Here is an 18968-nt window from a genome sequence, read left to right on the forward strand (position 1 = left end):
CCCCCCTAAAAATATATACATACATACAAAATACATTGCCTTCTTTGAACTAAACTTATAAAAAAACAATATATATATATATATATATAATGTTTTTTATATATATATCAAACTTCTTTAAAAAAAAAAACATAGCGTACATACACCGATGAGCCAAAACACATGACCAGCCAGTCGTTATGCAAAACGAAGCAACTGCAGGTGAACTACTGCACGTGCAAGGGTCGGGACACTGTAAAAAAATACCTGATACTGAGCTCCGTTAATCAGTGTTATTCTTGATCTTCAGATGGGAAAGGCAGCAGACTTAAGTGAGATTGACAAAGGCAAAATTGTAATGGCCAGACGACTGGGTCAGAGCATATCTGAAACAGCGCGGCTAGTGAGGTTGCTCACGGTCAGCCGTGGTTAGTACCTACCGAAAGTGGTCCGAGGTGGAAAAACCCACGAACCGTTGGCGAGGTGGAGAAACCCACGAACCGTTGGCGAGGTGTTAGCATTAGCATTAGCATTAGTAGAGGCATTTGATGCAAGAAAGCAAGCTTATGCAGCATCAGCCAAAAAAAAAAAAAAGAAAAAAAAAAAAAAAAAAAGTAACATAAATAAATAAAAATAACCACTTCCACTTCACCCCTCTGTTCGTTCGAAATACCTGTCCAGCTGAGCCTTAAACTTATTTAGACTATCAACTTCCACGACAAGGGATGGAAGTCTGTTCCACCAACCAACCACCCGCTGGCTAAAGGCAAATTTCCGCACATCTATCCTACATCTGTCTTTCCTCAATTTGAATTTATGCCCTCTCAGGTGATTTTTCTGAGCTAGAGGAAGAATCCCATCAGCATTGAGCATGCTCAAACCATTCAAGGCTTTGTACACCTCTATCAGATCACCCCGCTGGTGCCTAGTTTCCAGACACTGTAATTTGCAAAACTTAAGCCTTTCTTCGTAAGAGAACCCCTTTGTCCCATTCACCAATCTAGTTGCCCTTCTCTGTACTCGTTCCAGCAGCTCTACATCCTTCCTGAAATGAGGCCTCCAGGCCTGTATACAGTACTCTAGGTGTGGCCTGACCATTGCCTTATACAAGGGAATAATCACCTCCTTATCCCTGCTAGAAAAATTCCTATATATCATTGACAATACACCATGAGCTACTCTTGCAGCTCGTCTGCACTGCTCAGAGAACTTCATATCTGCCTGCACCACCACCCCCAGGTCCCTTTCATTCTCTACCACTGTCAGTGTAGTACCACAGAGTTGATACGTTGCTCTGGGGTTGCCGTTTCCCATATGTAGTACTTTACATTTGTCAATGTTAAACTTCATTTGCCACCTCGAAGCCCATCTGCTCAACCTTTCCAGATCCTGTTGCAGCAGCATAGCATCAGTAGTGTCCTTAACAACCCTGCCAACCTTTGTATCGTCTGCAAACTTGGACATTAAGCTTGATATACCATCATCAATATCATTTATAAATACAGAAAACAATAAAGGCCCCAATACTGAACCCTGAGGGACTCCACTAATAACATTAGTCCACGATGAGCAGTGTCCATTGATTACCACTCTCTGTCTTCTCCCCCTCAACCACCCCTTTATCCATAGCAGCAACTTGCCTCCAATGCCACACTGCTCCAATTTGTGCAGCAGTCTTCCATGTGCAACAGTATCAAAAGCCTTTCTAAGATCCAAGTATATAATATCAAAGTTATTCCCTGCATCCAGTTCTTTTGTGACTGCATCATAGTATCCAATCAAATTGGTCAGGCAAGACTTCCCCTTAACAAAACCATGCTGTGTCCTAGCTATAACTGAAGTCTTGTCTAGATGATCCTGCAGTGCTTCTTTCACCAGTGCCTCCATTAATTTTCCGGGAACAGAAGTTAAACTCACAGGTCTATAATTACTTGTGTCAGCCTTTGATCCCCCTTTGTGAATTGGGGTCACATTTGCACATCTCCAGTCAATGGGTACCTCCCCTGAGTCCAAGGAAGCTCTCATAATTATGGCTAAGGGTTTGCTTACCTCCTTTGCTGCCTCCTTTAATATAACTGGATAGATCCCATCCACCCCAGGTGCCTTTCTTGTGTTTATCTTCAACAATTTCTCCTCCACTTTGCTCTCAGTTATTACAAGATTCTCTAGCTTACTGCTAGATTTGAATACACCTCTGGCATTCCCCTCGCTGAATAACTCCTCATGTGTGAATGTCGATGCAAAATATTCATTTAGTTTGTTAGCTACCCGAGCAGGGTCATCAACAGTTGACCCATCGATCTCAAGTGGACCAATCTGATTCATCCCCTTCCTTCTAGAGTTTACATAAGTAAAGAACTCTTTGCTGTTTTTCTTCGCATCCCTTGCCAAGGATCTCTCGTAATCTGCCTTCGCCTGCCTAACCTCCTTTGTAACTTGGTTACAGATCAACTTGTATCTATCATAGGCGTCCGTGTCACGTGTTAATTTGTATGTATCCCATGCATTTTTCTTCTCTGCCATATGCCTCATTAGTTCATCTGATAACCATTTAGGCCTAAACCTTGAACAATATTTCTTAGTTGGTATGTAAAGCCTAGTAGCTTCCACGATAAGTTCTTTGAATGCTTCCCATTTTGAACTTGCTGTTGGCAATATCATCAGTTGATCCCACTGTATAGAATTTAAATATTGTCTCAGTCCATTGTAGTCGCCTTTACGAAAGCAATACCCCTTCCCTTTACCCCTAATGGTAGTTACCTCTTTGAGTAACTCCCACTTCAGCACACTGTGATCACTGCCACCAAGTGGTTCATTTATCTGCAGATTCTTAATGCATGAAGAATCACTACTGATAATCAAATCAAGAGTATTACTCCCTCTAGTTGCCTCCCGAACATGCTGATGTAGAAAACAATCATCCAATAAATCCACAAAAGCCTTGCTACTGTGTGAGTGACCAGCCCCCAAATTCCAGTCAATATCTGGGAAATTAAAATCCCCCATTATAAGACTCTCTGATTTACTGGCCCACTCTATTTCTCCGAACAGTTTCTTATTATACTCATCAGAGTCATTAGGCCTATAGCACACTCCTACTCTCAATTTTGATCTCCCAATGCTTATGTCACACCAAACTGACTCGACACTGCACTGTCCAGCGATGTCGACTGGCTTCACTTCCTTGGATTTTATGTGTTTTTTAACTAATAGCATAACCCCTCCTCCCTTCCTATCCTGTCTATCCTTTCTGTAGACATTGTACTCCCCAAATTCCAGTTCTGCATTTCTTATATCTGTGTGACACCACGTCTCTGAAATCCCCACAATATCTGCCTTTGATGTTTTGAGCAATACCTCAAATTCATCAAATTTATTTACTAAACTCCTAGCATTGGTGTACACACAAGTATACATGCACCTGTTCTTTTTCTTAGCTACCCTAACACAACCCATGTGTTTACTTGTACCCCAATGATTCCCAGCAGTCTCTGAAATATCCTGCATCTTATTTTCCAGGCTGCGGCTCATTCCAATAGAAGCAGTGCAAGAATCACTTTCACCTCTGCCAGTGGCTACTGTTAATCTATTAGTCCTTGTATCCCCCCAATCTAGCAGTTTTCCGACCCACCTAACATTGCCTCGATAGCATCAGCAAACATTCTTGCACCCTTTCTATTTAAGTGTATCCCATCCCTGTAGAAGCAGTCTCTCCTGTTAACAAGTACAGACCAGGCTGAAAAAAATTCTACCCCTTGAGCCCTGCACAATCTTTCCAGGGCCGAATTGATTGACAGGGCTCTCATGTGTTGGACGACCACAGCTCATCGATGCTCAAGGTGAGCGAAGGCTCTCCCGGATGGTACACAGAAACAGAAAAAAAATTTTTTTCTGTTTGTACTCCGGGACGACCAAACGGTCAAAGGAGTTCACAAGATAGACAGAATACAAGAAACAGCACCGTATTCAGCAATCACGGGCTTGAACCCCGGTCAATAAGCACGTGTACTTATGCACCTGCGCGCCTGACCACTAGGCTACGGAGGGCGACTGTGGCGCAACTCGCAGGTAATTGGAATGCTAGTAACGAGAGTAATGTGTAACAACGCACAGTACATCGAACCCTGCTGAAAATGGGACTGCGTAGCCCCAGGCCGCTCCCAGTGCCCACGCTAACCACGGTTCACCGGCGACAACCCCTACAATGGGCACGCGCGCATCGAAACTAGATCTTGAGTGATTGGAAGAAGGTCGTCTGAATCAAGTTTCCTGTTGCACCATGTGGAAGGCTGTGTACGTGTGCGTCGTTTACCTGTGAAAGTGATAGTGCCTAGATGGACCGTGGGACGAAAAGAGGCTGGTGGCAGCAGTGTCATGCTTTGGGCAATGTTTGACACTGCTGGTGGCAGCAGTGTCATGCTTTGGGCAATGTTCTGCTAGGATACCCGGGTCCAGTCATCCATGTGCCGGGCACTCTGATGTCTACCACCTACCTAAACATCATTGCTGACCAGGTACACCCTCTCATGGCAACGGTCTTTCCCTCTGGCAGTGCAGTTTATCAGCAGGATAATGCGCAATGACACACCACCCGGATTGTTTGAGACTGGTTCGTGGAACATGAGGAAGACTTCCAGGTATTGCCCTCGTCTCCAAATTCCCCAGACATCAATCCCATCGAACATCTGTGGTTTGTGTTGGAACAGCAACTCCGATCTGCAGCATCTCGACCATGGACCTTACAGAAGTTAAAGGATCTGCACCATGTGAATACGTGTTAGTACCAGATACCACAAGACATTTAGAAATCTTGTGGCGTCCATGCCTCACCAGGTACGAGCTGTTTTGGCTGAATGTGGAGGACCAACATCATAGTAGGTAGTTGGTCATTATGACCAAAACATGTTTTGGCTCATCGTGTACACATACACTAGTGTTCAAAGAAAGTGAATCACCCCTTAAAATTGTAATTGTCCGAATAACGTAAGTATATGGTAATATTTCTTACAGATTGCTTCAGATAAGATTGACACACACAGGTGACGAAGTAATATTACATCAGATGTTACTTTCAGCTATATAATTTATTTATTTATTTATTAAATCTGTTTATTGCTCTGCCAAAGAGCCACCCCCTGGACAGCTAGAAGCTAGGGGGGGTGATATTACACACAGAGGTTAAGACAGGGACATGTGCCTGGCGGTTACATGGGGCCCATGTATGCCTAACCCGACAGGTACAGAACTTAGTGTTTATTATTTTACATAATTAAAAGAATTAAAGGGTATTATTTTCTCTAAATTGGTATAAATTACATAAGCATGAGGGAAATATACAAAATATAAAGAAAGGAGGCAGTCCTTCACCGGTTGTTACACGTGGTATCTCTTCAATTCTTCAATCTTGAACGTAATAGTGCAGCCAGGCGTCTTTGGAGTAGTAGATTCTAAGTAAGAGAGGACCAGCGATGGCTTCACCTATCTTTAACGGGATGCATTGTGGTGGCATTTTCCTTCTGGTGGCGTCTCATAAGTGTACGTTTGCATATGTGTCCTTTAGCTTCTGACGTCTGTATGAATGCTGTTCGCAGAATCTATCCAGGTCGATGGCTAGATTGTTCATCAAATCTACCGTGTTTCCTGGGAACATGCGTCTCAATCCTTTCAGGTTGTTCAAGCTGATTGTGAGTGGGAGCCTTGGGTCCATTTGATTCCTTCCGGCAATGCGTGGAGTTTTTATTAAATCAGTGATGTCAGGGGTGTCGAGTCGTCTTGTGATTAGTCTGGCAAGTGTAAGAAGATTTGCTGCCACAATCTGTTGTTTCCATGGGGTGACTTCCAGATTTATGTAGAACTGAGCCCTAGAAATGGTGTATTGGTTGCCAGTCCGCTCTGAAAGAGTCATTCCTTGCTTGTGTCAGAATGATGAGTTACTTGCAGTTGACGCCACGAAGAAAGAATGTAACTGTTGCTTTACATGATTAAGGATGTTCTTCCCGTCATATTGCTTATAGAGTGTCATGTAATCAGTCAACGGTGAGTAGATTTCTTTCCGAACTCAAGAATTCTGGTTCTGCTGATAGAAAAAAAGGAACCAGACACAAACGAGTCTCTACGCCAAAACAGGAAGCACTTATGCCTTAAAAACTGGAAAGCTTCTTAGTCTGAGCTGAAAAGAGAATGGGAACAACACACAGGAGTGGTAGCAAGTGCAGTAACAGTCAGAAGATGCCTCTTCAAAAATGGACTTGTAGCCCATCGTCCTAAGAAGAAGCCCCTCCTCATACAAAAAATGGAAAAGGCCTGATTAATTTGGTGTAAGGAGCATGTCAAATGGACCCCAAGCAGTAGAAGTCAGTTACTTTCTCGGATGAAAAGAAATGCAATCTGCATGGCTCTGATCGGAGACAAACTATTCGCCGTAAACACACGTGGTGAAGAATACCATCCAGTTTGTATGGTGTCGACAGCTAAATTCCCTACCAGCCAAATGATATCGGGGTGCATTTCGTATCACCTGCAGTTTATAAAAGGTTCCTTAAATGCTAAGGGATACCTGCTATATTGGAAGACGAATTGCTGAAAACCATTAGAGACCATTTCAATTTGCCAAGTAACTGCATCTTTCAGGACGACTCTGCTCCTTGTCATCGGGCGCAAAGTGTCAGTAGGCACTTCTGTAGTTACTTTAGCTTCATTTCTGCATAGAGGTTCGACAGTAATGTGTTTACATTTGTTACAGGTGAAAAAATGGTTGGAAGAACGGTCCATTACAACTCTTAGCTGGACAGGAAACAGCCTGGACCTGAATCCCATACAGAACTGTTGGCATCGTGTGGAATTGTGCAGTTGCCAGAAAAAACAACCAAAGACCCTTCGTGAACTTCAGAGAGCCATAATTTGTGTTTGGAACCACGAACTGTCAGTTTATTATTTTCCGAAATTAATCTTGTAAATGCCTCGACGGTGTGCTGCTGTCATATCAGGGCCAGAGGCGGTTCAACTAAATATCAGTTTGCACCTGGCGAACTTTTCATTTTGTTTTCCATTTAAAATGATAAACTGAAGCAAATTGAGGGGTTCTGATAACATTTCAGCCATAACTGTCGTGTTTACCAAAACTGTTGTATAAAGGTTACAAATGCTTATTTTGGAATATTTTGAGAGCACGTGCCAAATATTACTTAGCTTTACTTTGCCTTAACTATTAATAAATATATTTTGTTTATACGTATTTCTATTTGTGATGCTAGTCATTAATGTAACATACCATCGCGAAAAAGGGTTAGAAATGTGAAATTCCTAAGTGATGCACTTTCTTTGAACATCAGTGCATATATATATATATATATATTTTTTTTTTTTTTTTGGCAGACAGGCTTACGGTACCCCTCGTGTTACGCTACGTAACGAACAGAAGGTTGCGTGAAGGATGCGAATGAGAAAAATAATTGTAAGTAGAAGGGGAAATAAAACACTTATTGTAGGGGTCATGTTTCGATTTTCATTATTGTTTAGTGAAAAAGGGTTAAGTGTATCTGTAAAAATAATACTAAAAAAAAAAAAAAAAAGACTATATAGTATCGGTGTAAATACACCATAGTTAACCCACATGTTTGAACTACGTATGTAGCGTAGAGGGCATCGTTTTAATTGTATCTCATAATGTGGTTGCCTTCACAACGAGATAGCTGCTATTGCATTACTTCAAATGAATAACGCTTCTCTAGTAGAGAAGACTACTGTTATTTATTTTCAGCGGTACCATCACCCAGACGATCGTTTCGAAGCTGTGCGGCTTCATCATCAGTGGGCGGGCAGGTACCCAAGTAATACAACAAGCCATCACAGTTGCGAAGTTATATCCACATTATGAGAGATGCCAAAAGGGCATTTCCCTAAAAAAAAAAGACTTACTTATTTTAACAATAAAAACAACAGAAATTAAATAATATAATTAAATATATTTTTCTTAATAATTCTTTGTTATTTGCTATTTCTTCGTAAAATTCTTCACAAGAATTAGCAAAATTGCGCTTAAGTAGTTTCTACTGTCAGTTGTGTTTTTGTTGACATCCACAGCATATTTACTTCCCAAAAAACTGTCTCAGTTGTACCATTGGTTCCCGGCAAACATAATGCAAATCATTTGCATTATGTTTGCCATTAAGTATAGAGGCTACATGTCTAATCCCGGACATTTTCCGAGACAGTTTGCAATGCGGGGCAAACGACTGAAATCCGGGACTGTCCCGCATAATCCGGGATGTCTGGTCACTTTAGTTATCAGTGAAAATATGCGTGGGAGTGATCCTGTCGGGCCGCTGGCCGCACCGCTCCTCCCAAATATATGATACAGAAAGGTCTCAGTAAGCGATAGAAGTCTGTGACAGGGAACACTAAAGACAACGTGGGCGTGGTCTGGTAACAGACTTCGCTGGCATGCTCTCTATAATCTCCCCCCCCCCGCCGACAGTTTGCTCGTTTGGCCTTAGTAGAAAGCGTCGACCAAACACCCCTTCCTCCCAGCGACGTGCACGTAACACCTCTAACAACACAGTGGTCTAAATGCCGCTCTTACCCTTCCCATACGTATCGGCCAACTTGCGCCTTTTAACTTTAAATTACTCAACGAAGCATATTACAGCACAGAGTGGGTCAAACGGATCGACTTTCGACCGCTATATGCGCTCCTGCTGGCCGGATTTAGGGTGGCCCAAAGTGAGAAAGGAATTCTGTCGACTCACGCTATCAGCTCACCCGATTAAACTACCGTCGTCTTCATGGCGTATACTTTGTGATCTGCATACAAGCAATTAATAAAATAAAATTCTAAATTAATTAAATGGGTGGAACCAATTTAATTAATTTGTTGATCAATTAACAATTCATTATGACGCTTTCGGTCACCTTTGAGTGAATTTTCTCATTCTGTGATATATTCCCGACATTAGGTGCGATGTTATTTTATGCTTTTCTCAGACTTCTGAACTCTGTTATGCTGTATTGGGCCATGTAGGTGTGGACTATCTTACTTCTCTGTGGACTAACCCACACACCTCGCCTCCACCGAAAAGGATGGGCGTTGGTCGTAGCGTGGCGTGGCGTATGTTGGCAAGTCTCCATTACAGGGTCACGTATAAGAGGTGTATATATATTTTTAAATGTATTTGAAAATTATATGTACGTTAATTTCCTGCTTTTCATAAGTTACAACGAAGTCATTATTTTACATTTGGAAATTCATTACATGTTTTTGTTGTTACCTTAAAAAAATTAAGCATAAATGTGATTCAGCCATTTTCTGTCACTTCAGGCTTGAAGTACACTCAATAATATCCAAAAATAAGTGCACACCAGTAATTCATTAAACAAGTGCCAGCTAATATTTTCACTCATAAGGAAAAAAATCCTTTTATTTATTAATTTCACAAATAAAAATTTTCAATCTATAATCAATACACACACATTTCTGTATCTTTATACAAAACACATTAAATGTCTTAAAATAAAATCTTACCAATCAAAATGGAAGACTTGAAATTGAAGCAGACAACTTCAAATTAATGAAATTTTTTAAAAAGGCAATTAAAACATTGATACTGAGTTTAATTGATATATACACATACATACATCCATTAAGCTCATGTTTTTATACAAACACACAATTTTTTTTTTTTTTTTTTTTTTACTAATAGAGCTGCAATAGCTCAATTTTTTTTTTTCTACTATTTTGTTCAAAGTAAAAACTGCATTTTCCCTGCCCACAGGATTTTCCCATATTTTAGAGTTTGTTTATACAGACATTTGAAACTTGAGAATATTAATATTTAAAATGTCTCAAAACAAATAAATAAAAAAGATATTTTTAAGTATTTAATACCTACTGTGTTTATGTGCATACAATGAAACTTACTGATAAGAACTTACAGGGGATTATAGGAGAGAGATTTTCTCATTTGGCAGTTCATATGGTTTTTTTTTTTTTTTAAAACTTAACCTTATTAATTCAAACTGATATTTTGAAATTGGAGGCTCTAATTCGGAATGATTTTTAGCTCTATGCCCAAATATGTTTGCTCATACTGGGCAAACTCAAACTATCGAATTTGGGGAAAGACTATTTGTGAAAGTGATAATAAATTTTTTTGTAAAGAAGGGAATCAAATGTTTGAGACTGCTGGGTTTGAGACTGCAGGATCATCTAAACAAGACTGCAGCAATAATTCAAACACAGCATGGGTTTGTTAAGGGAAAGTCTTGTCTGACAAATTTGATTGGTTTTTATGATGTGGTCACAAAGGAACTGGATGCAAAAAATAATTTTGATATCATATACTTGGATTTCAGGAAAGCTTTTGACACTGTTGCGCATGGAAGACTACTGTACAAATTGGAGCAGAATGGTATTAAGGGTAAGTTGCTACAATGGATAAAAGGATGGTTAAGTGGGAGAAGACAGAGGGTGGTAATCAATGGGTGCTGCTCTTCGTGGACTAATGTTATTAGTGGAGTCCCACAGGGTTCGGTGTTGGGTCCACTGTTGTTTTGTGTATTTATCAATGATATTGATGAAGGTATATCAGGCTTAATGTCGAAGTTTGCAGATGGCACAAAGGTTGGCAGGGTTGTTAATGACAGTAATGGCAGTGTGCTACTGCAACAGGATCTAGATAATTTGGGCAGATGGGCTAAGAAGTGGCAACTGAAGTTCAACCTTGACAAATGCAAAGTACTGCATATGGGTAGAAGTAACCCCAGAGAAACGTACCAACTGTGTGGTACTACACTTAAGGTGGTAGAAAATGAAAAAAAGACCTGGGAGTAATTGTGCAGTCAGATATGAAGTTTTCTGAGCAATGCAGACAGGCTGCTAGGGCAGGTCATGGGGTTTTGTCAATGATATATAGGAATTTTGCTAGCAGGGAAAAGGAGGTGATTGTCCCTCTGTATAAGGCAATGGTCAGGCCACGCCTTGAGTACTGCGTACAGGTCTGGAGGCCTCATTTTAGGAAGGATGTAGATTTGCTTGAGCGTGTACAGAGAAGAGCAACACGATTGGTGAGGGGAATGAAGGGATTCTCTTACCAAGAGAGGCTTAAGTTCTGCAAATTGCAGTGGCTGAAGACTAGGCACCTGCGCGGTGATCTGATTGAGGTCTATAAGGCCTTGAATGGGTTGAGCACGCTGAATTCTGATGGGATCCTTCCACTTGTTCAGATTACGAACCTACGGGGACATAAGTTCAAATTAAGAAAGGACAGATGTAGAATAGATGTGCGGAAATTTGCCTTTAGCCAGCTGGTGGTTAATTGCTGGAACAAACTTCCATCTGTCGTTGTGGAAGTTGATAGGTTAAATAAATTTAAGGAGGAACTGGACAGGCATTTGGAGGGAATGGTGTGATTTTTTTTTTTTTTTTGGCTGATGCTGCATAAGCTCCTACACTTGCTTTCTTGCATCATGTGCCACTACTACTACTACTACTACTACTACTAATCAGATATACTATCACCAGATGTAATCTTTGCTTTACATGTTTGTTGTAAGCTGCAAACATTGGCATATTTGTTTCAGGAGCATTTGCTTGGTTTAGTTGTGTTGCATGTCAACACACATCAGTAAGTATTACTGAATGATAAATAAATTTATTGTGCTTCAATTATTATACATATTGTGCTGAAAACCCAAATTTATAAATTAAATATGTAACACAACATATCTGTTAAAAGCTCGTAAGTATTATACTATAAGATGCATTGGCTTTTGTAGCATTATTATTACTTTTACTGTAAATAAGATCAATTACATAATTACTGTTTAATGATAAATTACCCCAAAACATTTTATAAAATTTTGCTATTATCAAAAGCAGTAGTGGCAACTTCAAAATGCATATTCAGCCATTTACTGCTAGAAGACTATACAGTAAGCATGTCCACTTCTTTTGTGTAGATATAATTTTACTATTTAAAATTAGCTTACTATGTCTGTCAAACCAACATTCCCTTTGCCAAATGATCACAGTAAGACTACACTCAATGTTTATGTTAAAAATTTTATTACAGTATTTTGTAACATCACTCCAATATAAGCTATTATTCAGAGCTTTAGTTTAGAGTTAGTAATACTAGAATGAGGTACATAGAAACAGACAATAGTTCCACTAATTACTTTTTATTTATGCACTGACAGGTGTTGGTCCCTGTTGAAGTGTTATCAATGTGCAAAGACAGTAATTAGTTTTATATATTTATAAATTTTCTGTTTATACTCTGGCACGACAACTAAGTCAGTAGAGTTTACAATAAATCTTCGATACAAATATTTATCGTATTTAGTAGTCACAGACTTGAACCCCGGTCCACTCAAGGAACGCGTGCTATGCACTCTCGCTCCTGACCACTGGGCTACGTCGGAAGCTTTTGTCAATCCAATACAGGATGGAGGCCTCAAGTCATGTTTACGGAAATGAGACCATAATCTGGTCCAGTGCAAGTTGGCAGGTTGACTATTTAGCAGAGCAGTCAGGGGCTCAAATTGCAGTCTGCTCAAAGAGCATGTGCTATTGCACTCCTACTCCTGGCCACTCAGCTGTTTTTTTTTAAATCTATATACACTGTAAAACTTCAGAGTCACTGCTCTACATATACTGACATGATTGATACTGCTATTGGTACATGGCATGAGAGTAACACAAGCTATCCGTGCCAAAACTGATCTGTCCATTACTTTCAACTACACTGCAGATGAGAGAAGGATACAAATGTAGGAATTGTTCAGAAAAGAGGTGGAAAGAAACCAAAATATATATAAATACAATGCAGTAGTTTCAAACTCAGATGACCTAAATAAAGGTATCAGGAGTTATCAAATAGGATTGCAAAAAGCCATGAAAATAATTTATTTTGTTTCTAATCCTGAAAAAAAAAAAAAAAAAAAAAAAAAAAAAAAATTTTCCTAGAAACTTTTTTTTGTATACAAAAAAAAAGTTTCTAGGATTTTTTTTTTTTTTTTTTTTTTTTTTTTTTTTGTATATATTCAAACAACTATTTTGTTACTATTAAAATCTAAGCATAATCTCTATCTAAAACTATATAGCAACTAGTCTCAAGATAACTGAAGCTTGTATGCTCACATTTTAGTATTTAACTATACATTGTATAAGCAATCAGGACATAATAAAACCAAATAAAATAAAAATATTGAATATTAAAAGAAAGTAACAAGTAGTAGTATTGAGTTACTTTCTTTCAATGATCTTAGTGAAGTGAAGCTGGATAGTTACTAGTAAATGTAGTTAAGGGAATATATATAGTCATACCGGTTTAGCTCTATGCCCAAATATGTTTGCTCATACTGAGCAAACTCAGAAACTATCGAATTTGGGGAAAGGCTAATGTTCACAAATCTTCCTCTAACAGTGACAATATCTTGAACTCAACATTGCAATTTATTACCCAGCCTTGAAATAAAAAAAAAGGTCTGCTGTATCTTTTAAAGCAGTGATTACTCTGTAGGACGCTGAGAACAATCTAGGGCACCAAGGTAACTATAAGCTTTGTGAAACATGGCAGACACCTTTTTCCACATGATAATGAACTCCAAAGTTCAGTTTGAAATACCATCATTGTTAGAGCAAAATTGTCATAGTGGCTGAGTAGAGAGCCTACTTCATTTACACATTAAGTGTAATAGAAATTGTTTCATATCCAATAAATCTCACAATTTAAGCTCAAACTTAGAAGTGTGAATTATTTTTAATTCTGATTTCATGATTTACAATATCCCACATATGTCTCTCACAACCTTAAGCCAGATCAAAAATAGTATCAGAAAGAGACATGTGAAAAAATTGGACATGCCTAAATATTCATAAAAAAGACACAGAAGAGGTGAAACATCAAGTCATGTGTAATTCATCAAGTCATCACAATACTTTGCAAAAAAAAACAAAAAAACACCACATGGCTATGGCCTGAAAATTACAAATGGCATGAAATCAAAAGATAAACATAAATATCACACATTATATCATTCTCCAGTTTCTGCAAATTATGTTCCCTAAAAACTCCATTACAATCCTTAAGATTAATACAGAAATTGCACCTTATGAAAGATTAGTTGACTCAGTGAGAGGTTTTACCAGTGCCTGTGATCTAGTACATGGATTATATCAGAACCAACCTGAACAAAAAAACTAACTGACCATAAATTAAAAGAAGAAAATTAATAATCTGTACCACAACACCCTTAAAAATCATTGCAATAATGAAAAAACCATTACTAAAGCCCATTTGGCCATAACAGTTTCCTTGGTAGGGGAACACCCAAGGGAGAGACCAACAGGCTGGACATGTGCCACTCATGTTCACAAAGAATAAATAAAACAACCAAATGAGAACCATATACCTCTAAGCTTGACTTCTGGCAGGAATTCAGTTATAGGTAAATCATAGCACAGATTTAAGGGGAGACCCCATCTGATCAATCTAATTAGCTAGAAACAGTAACAAAGTGCAAAAAATAATTTTGGCATCAGACTTCAGAAAGGTTATTGATACTGTATTACATGAAAGATTGCTGTACAATTTGGAGCAGTGTGGCAATAGTAGCAACAAGAGAGAGAGAGATTTAACATGTAATAATTCATTGAAACTCTGGAGTAAGAAACTCTGTAATGCTACTAAATAACACCGACTCGAATCTGTAAAACGTCTTTATTATGATAAAATAAAATACTGATCGTATTACTGTATATTAAAACAAAACAAAATAAATGTTGTATAACAAGAATAAAATATAGAAAATTAAAAGCGATAAAAGTTGTTTAAAAGCACTAACACAGGAGCTTTTGGCAGCAGCGGCTGCCTTCATCAGCTGTAGTGGTTGCAGGATGACTGACAATCTATATGTACCACACACGTCTCAGCAGGTCTGTGCCATAGATAAAAGTGGGTTTAAACAACTTTTACCGCTTTTAATTTTATATATTTTACTGTATTTTATTCTTGTTATACAACATTTATTTTATTTTGTTTTAATATACAGTAATATGATCAGTATTTTATTTTATCATAATAAAGATGTTTTACAGATTCGAGTCAGTGTTATTTAGTAGCATTACAGATGACTTGCATGTAATAGTTAGTCCCAGAATAAAAAAAAAATTCACTTATTTTCAATGTGGCCAAAGCTAAAAGAGTTCAGAGGTATCATAATCGTGGTGTTAGGGAATGAAGACAGGTGTAACTGTAAAGTCAGATATGAAATTCTCCAAGAAGTAGTGTTACACTCAAGGTAGTGGAGAATGAAAGAGACCTGGGGGTAACTGTGCAGTCAGATATGAAGTTTTCTGAGCAGTGCAGACAGGCTGTCCGAGTAGGTCAAGGGGTGCCTTGTCAATGACATATAGGAATTTTGCAAGCAGGGATAAGGAGGTGATTATCCCCCTTGTATAAGGCAATGGTCAGTCCACACCTTGAGTACTGCGTACAGGTCTGGAAGCCTCAATTTAGGAAGGATGTTGAGTTGCAAGAATGAGTACAGAGAAGGGCAACAAGACTGGTGAAGGGAACAAGGGGTGCTCTGATGAATAAAGGCTTAAGTTCTGCAGATTGCAGCATCTGGAGACTAGACACCTGTGAGGCAATCTGATTGAGGTGTTTAAGGCCTTGAATGGATTGAGCAGGCTCAATGCTGATGGGATTCTTCCTCTTGCTCAGATTACAAACCTGAGGGAGCATGAACTGAAATTGAAGAAAGACAGTTGTCAAATAGATGTGTGGAAATTTTCCTTTAGCAAGCAGGTAGTTGATTGCTGGAACAAACTTCCATCTGTCGTGGAAGTTGATATCTAAAATAAATTCAAGGCAGAACTAGACAAACATTTGGAACAAATGGATAAATGAAATGGTAAGGGTTTTTTTTTTTTTTTTTTGGCTGATGCTGTATAAACTTGCTTTCTTGCATCATATGCCTATGCTAATAGGTAGAGACAGGTTGCTAGAACAGTTCCTGAGGTTTTGTCAATGACATAGTGGCATTTTGCTAGCAGTGATAAGGAGGCAATTATCACAATGTATTAGGCAATGGTTACACCACATGTTGAGTATTGCATTCAGGTCTGGAAGCCTCATTTTAGTAATGATGTGAATCTGTTGGAATGAGTGCAGAAAAGAGCAATGAGATTAGCGAGGAACAAAAGAGTGTGCTCAACAAGAAAAAATCCAGTTCTTCAAACTGCAATGTGTAGTCAAAGGGATCATAAAGTCTGGAAGCCTGTCATTTTAGGATGTGGATCTGTTGAAAGATGCAGAGAATTGCAACAAGATTAGCGAGGAGTGCAAAAGGGTATTCTTACCAGGAAAGGCTTCAGTTTTGTGGCATCTGGAGACCAGGCACCTATGAGGAGATATGTTTGTTTGTTTGTTTGTTTGTTTGTTATTGGTTTTTAGGAGCATTAGCAACTAAGGCCAAATTGCTCCGGGAATATGCGGTGGTCATTCCCTGACCTTTCTGCATCCTCCATATTTCGTAGTCACAGGCTCGAACCCTGGTCTAATCAAGAAGCGTGTACTACGCACTGCTGCTCCTGCCACCTGGCTACGGAGGCACCACGTGAGGAGATATGATTGAAGTGCTTAAGGCTTTGATGGATTGACTAAGCACAATGGTGATAGAATCGTTGCTCAATACTACACATAGCAGAACATGAATTGATATTGAGGATGGTTGCAGGACAGATATATAGAAGTTTGCTTGTAAGCCAGCATCACCCATGGATTAGATGCATCATAAGAAAGTACAGAAGAAAGTATGAATGCATATAAATGCAGCTAATAACTTTGAAACAAGACCAGAAAATCTAAATGCTGTTTAGACAAGAAGCAAGTTCTATTATTACACTTCTCAAAACAGAATTTTGGTTTATCAATAATTTGATTATAACTGTTGCAAATGCTACTGTAAGCACACAGAGATGTGGATATAACCAAGGCAGGAAGCAAAAGGAAGGAAAAAGAAAAATGCCATCATCCTAGTTCTGGAGATGCTGTAAATTCTTTTAATGTCAGTCTACCCAGCCATCTGAACGTAATAACTGAACTATATAGCTACAAATTGATTTGTAATAGTGCCACAGAAAAGGTTAGGCTAGCAAAGGCAGATTATGAGAAAATGCTGGCAAAGAGTGGGGATAAGGAATTCTTCACTTATATAAATGCAAAGAATAGAAGGATAAACCACATCGGGCCCTTATGTAATGGGCGTGGGATAGTATTTCATATACAACTTTATGAAAGGGTCTTGAGGATTTCCAGTGCCTGGATCTACTATTGGATAATGGCTAACCTGATCATAACAGCTCGATCCACAAATTACACCAAAATCTGTGACTTTCTAAATGAATTCATTACTGGTGGTCTTCTTGTTTGAAAGGACCCTATCGGATGTGCCACCACAGGCTCTCTTGGACTTTAAACTGGTTAAGCTGTGTTCGACATACGCGAATTTGCTAGTGCTTAATCCCCCAACCAATAAAATTAAAGAAACTCTTAATTTTATCGGGAATCAAGCACTGAGGGATCCGCTTCAGTGACGCGTGTGTAAAGGCAGTCTTGGTCTGGATGGCTTGTCGAATCTCGTCAAAACTTGTGTGTAATACGTAACTGGTCTTGAATTAGCTAACCTGTTCTGGCAGTCTATCACTAACTTATCCATGTTTTCGTCCGTTGTCTCTAGTTCACAATTTCTGAATGGCACCACATAGGATTACCACATATATTACAATTAAATATCAACTACTAAAGAAGTATATGTCATTCATTACATTGAATTACTTACCTCTTGACCTGTTTCCTTGTTAATAGCCAACTGAACTTTCCCATATGTACCTTGTCCAAGTTTTTTCACCACATCGAACCGCTGCCTTAATCTGTGCTTCTTTTCACTTTTAATAACCGTGCTTTCTTCCTCTCTGGAGGGTGAACTCTCCTGTACCACCATTTTCGCCTATTTTTTTATTATTAATTTTTTAAGGCACGAAACGGTTGAAAAAACAAATGTCTTCCAAACGATGTCGTTATGTGGATATTGATAATTTAGCGAGCATCCTTTCTTTGTCACCTGCTACAAGATATTCTGGCATATTCGACAGGAATCAAACATCACGAAATATGAAATGAAAGCGGAGAATTTTGAAGAAATATCACATTCACAATTGACGAAATGCACAGACTGGCTACAACACTACACGAGTACAAATATCTACTTTGAACAAAGCTGCCTTCAGTAAGATTTTATTCGTCAGCTGTGTTGCGCCATCTCCTATGAAAAAGTGCCAAATGATGTTAACAATTTCACCGTAAAGTTTGAGCGACTCATCCGAACAGCCTAAATTTAGAAACAACATCCACCGCACTCGCATCAAGGTAAACCCACACTTCTGACGTGTGCCCGGTGTGTCATCTGCTAGCTTACCAGACACTAGTAATCGCTCTACGACTTAAGCAACAAGAGAAACGGAACAAAACGGAACGGAACTAACGAACCTTATTGATTATTACGTACTATTATCTGAAGAACCTAAGTTGCAATTCTTCCAATTAATCTTCCGATTAATAAGCAGTTTTGGATATTCGTGTTCTATCGGACTAAAATCAGTTACATGGTACTACTACATAATGAGGGGTTGCCCTGATATTGGAATTATGCATAATTAGTGAAGTGCTGCAACCCAGTGTTTCTGTCAATTTGCGATACTCCACCGTCTAAAACGATAAATGAATTTTGTGCCTCCCTGCTCTATTGCCTCGCATAAAACTAACGATTTCATTTTGATTAGGGATCGACAAGAAATAAATGTACTACTTTTAATCCATGTCAATTTAAAACGCGATCTCCCAGCTTTACAAAATAAAATCGTTTCGTTACAAATACGAAAAAAAAAAAAAAAAAAAAAAACAATTAAATTTCAAACGTGAGGTAAA

General features: G+C 38.8%; 1 protein-coding gene across 1 annotated transcript in view; it reads right to left on the reverse strand.

The window, feature by feature from the left end:
- LOC150090458 (uncharacterized) overlaps positions 1 to 17997 on the reverse strand; it is a 246823-nt gene extending 228826 nt beyond the window's left edge. The window contains exon 1 of the mRNA XM_090390323.1: positions 17824 to 17997. Coding sequence (XP_090246449.1) covers positions 17824 to 17985 — 162 coding nt within the window. The 5' untranslated portion in view covers positions 17986 to 17997. The remainder of the gene's footprint in view (positions 1 to 17823) is intronic.
- Positions 17998 to 18968: the final 971 nt, after the last annotated feature.

Source organism: Mastigoproctus giganteus, chromosome 2 (assembly GCF_048544385.1).
Source record: "Mastigoproctus giganteus isolate SK-2022 chromosome 2, ASM4854438v1, whole genome shotgun sequence".
NCBI classification, from domain to species: domain Eukaryota; kingdom Metazoa; phylum Arthropoda; class Arachnida; order Uropygi; family Thelyphonidae; genus Mastigoproctus; species Mastigoproctus giganteus.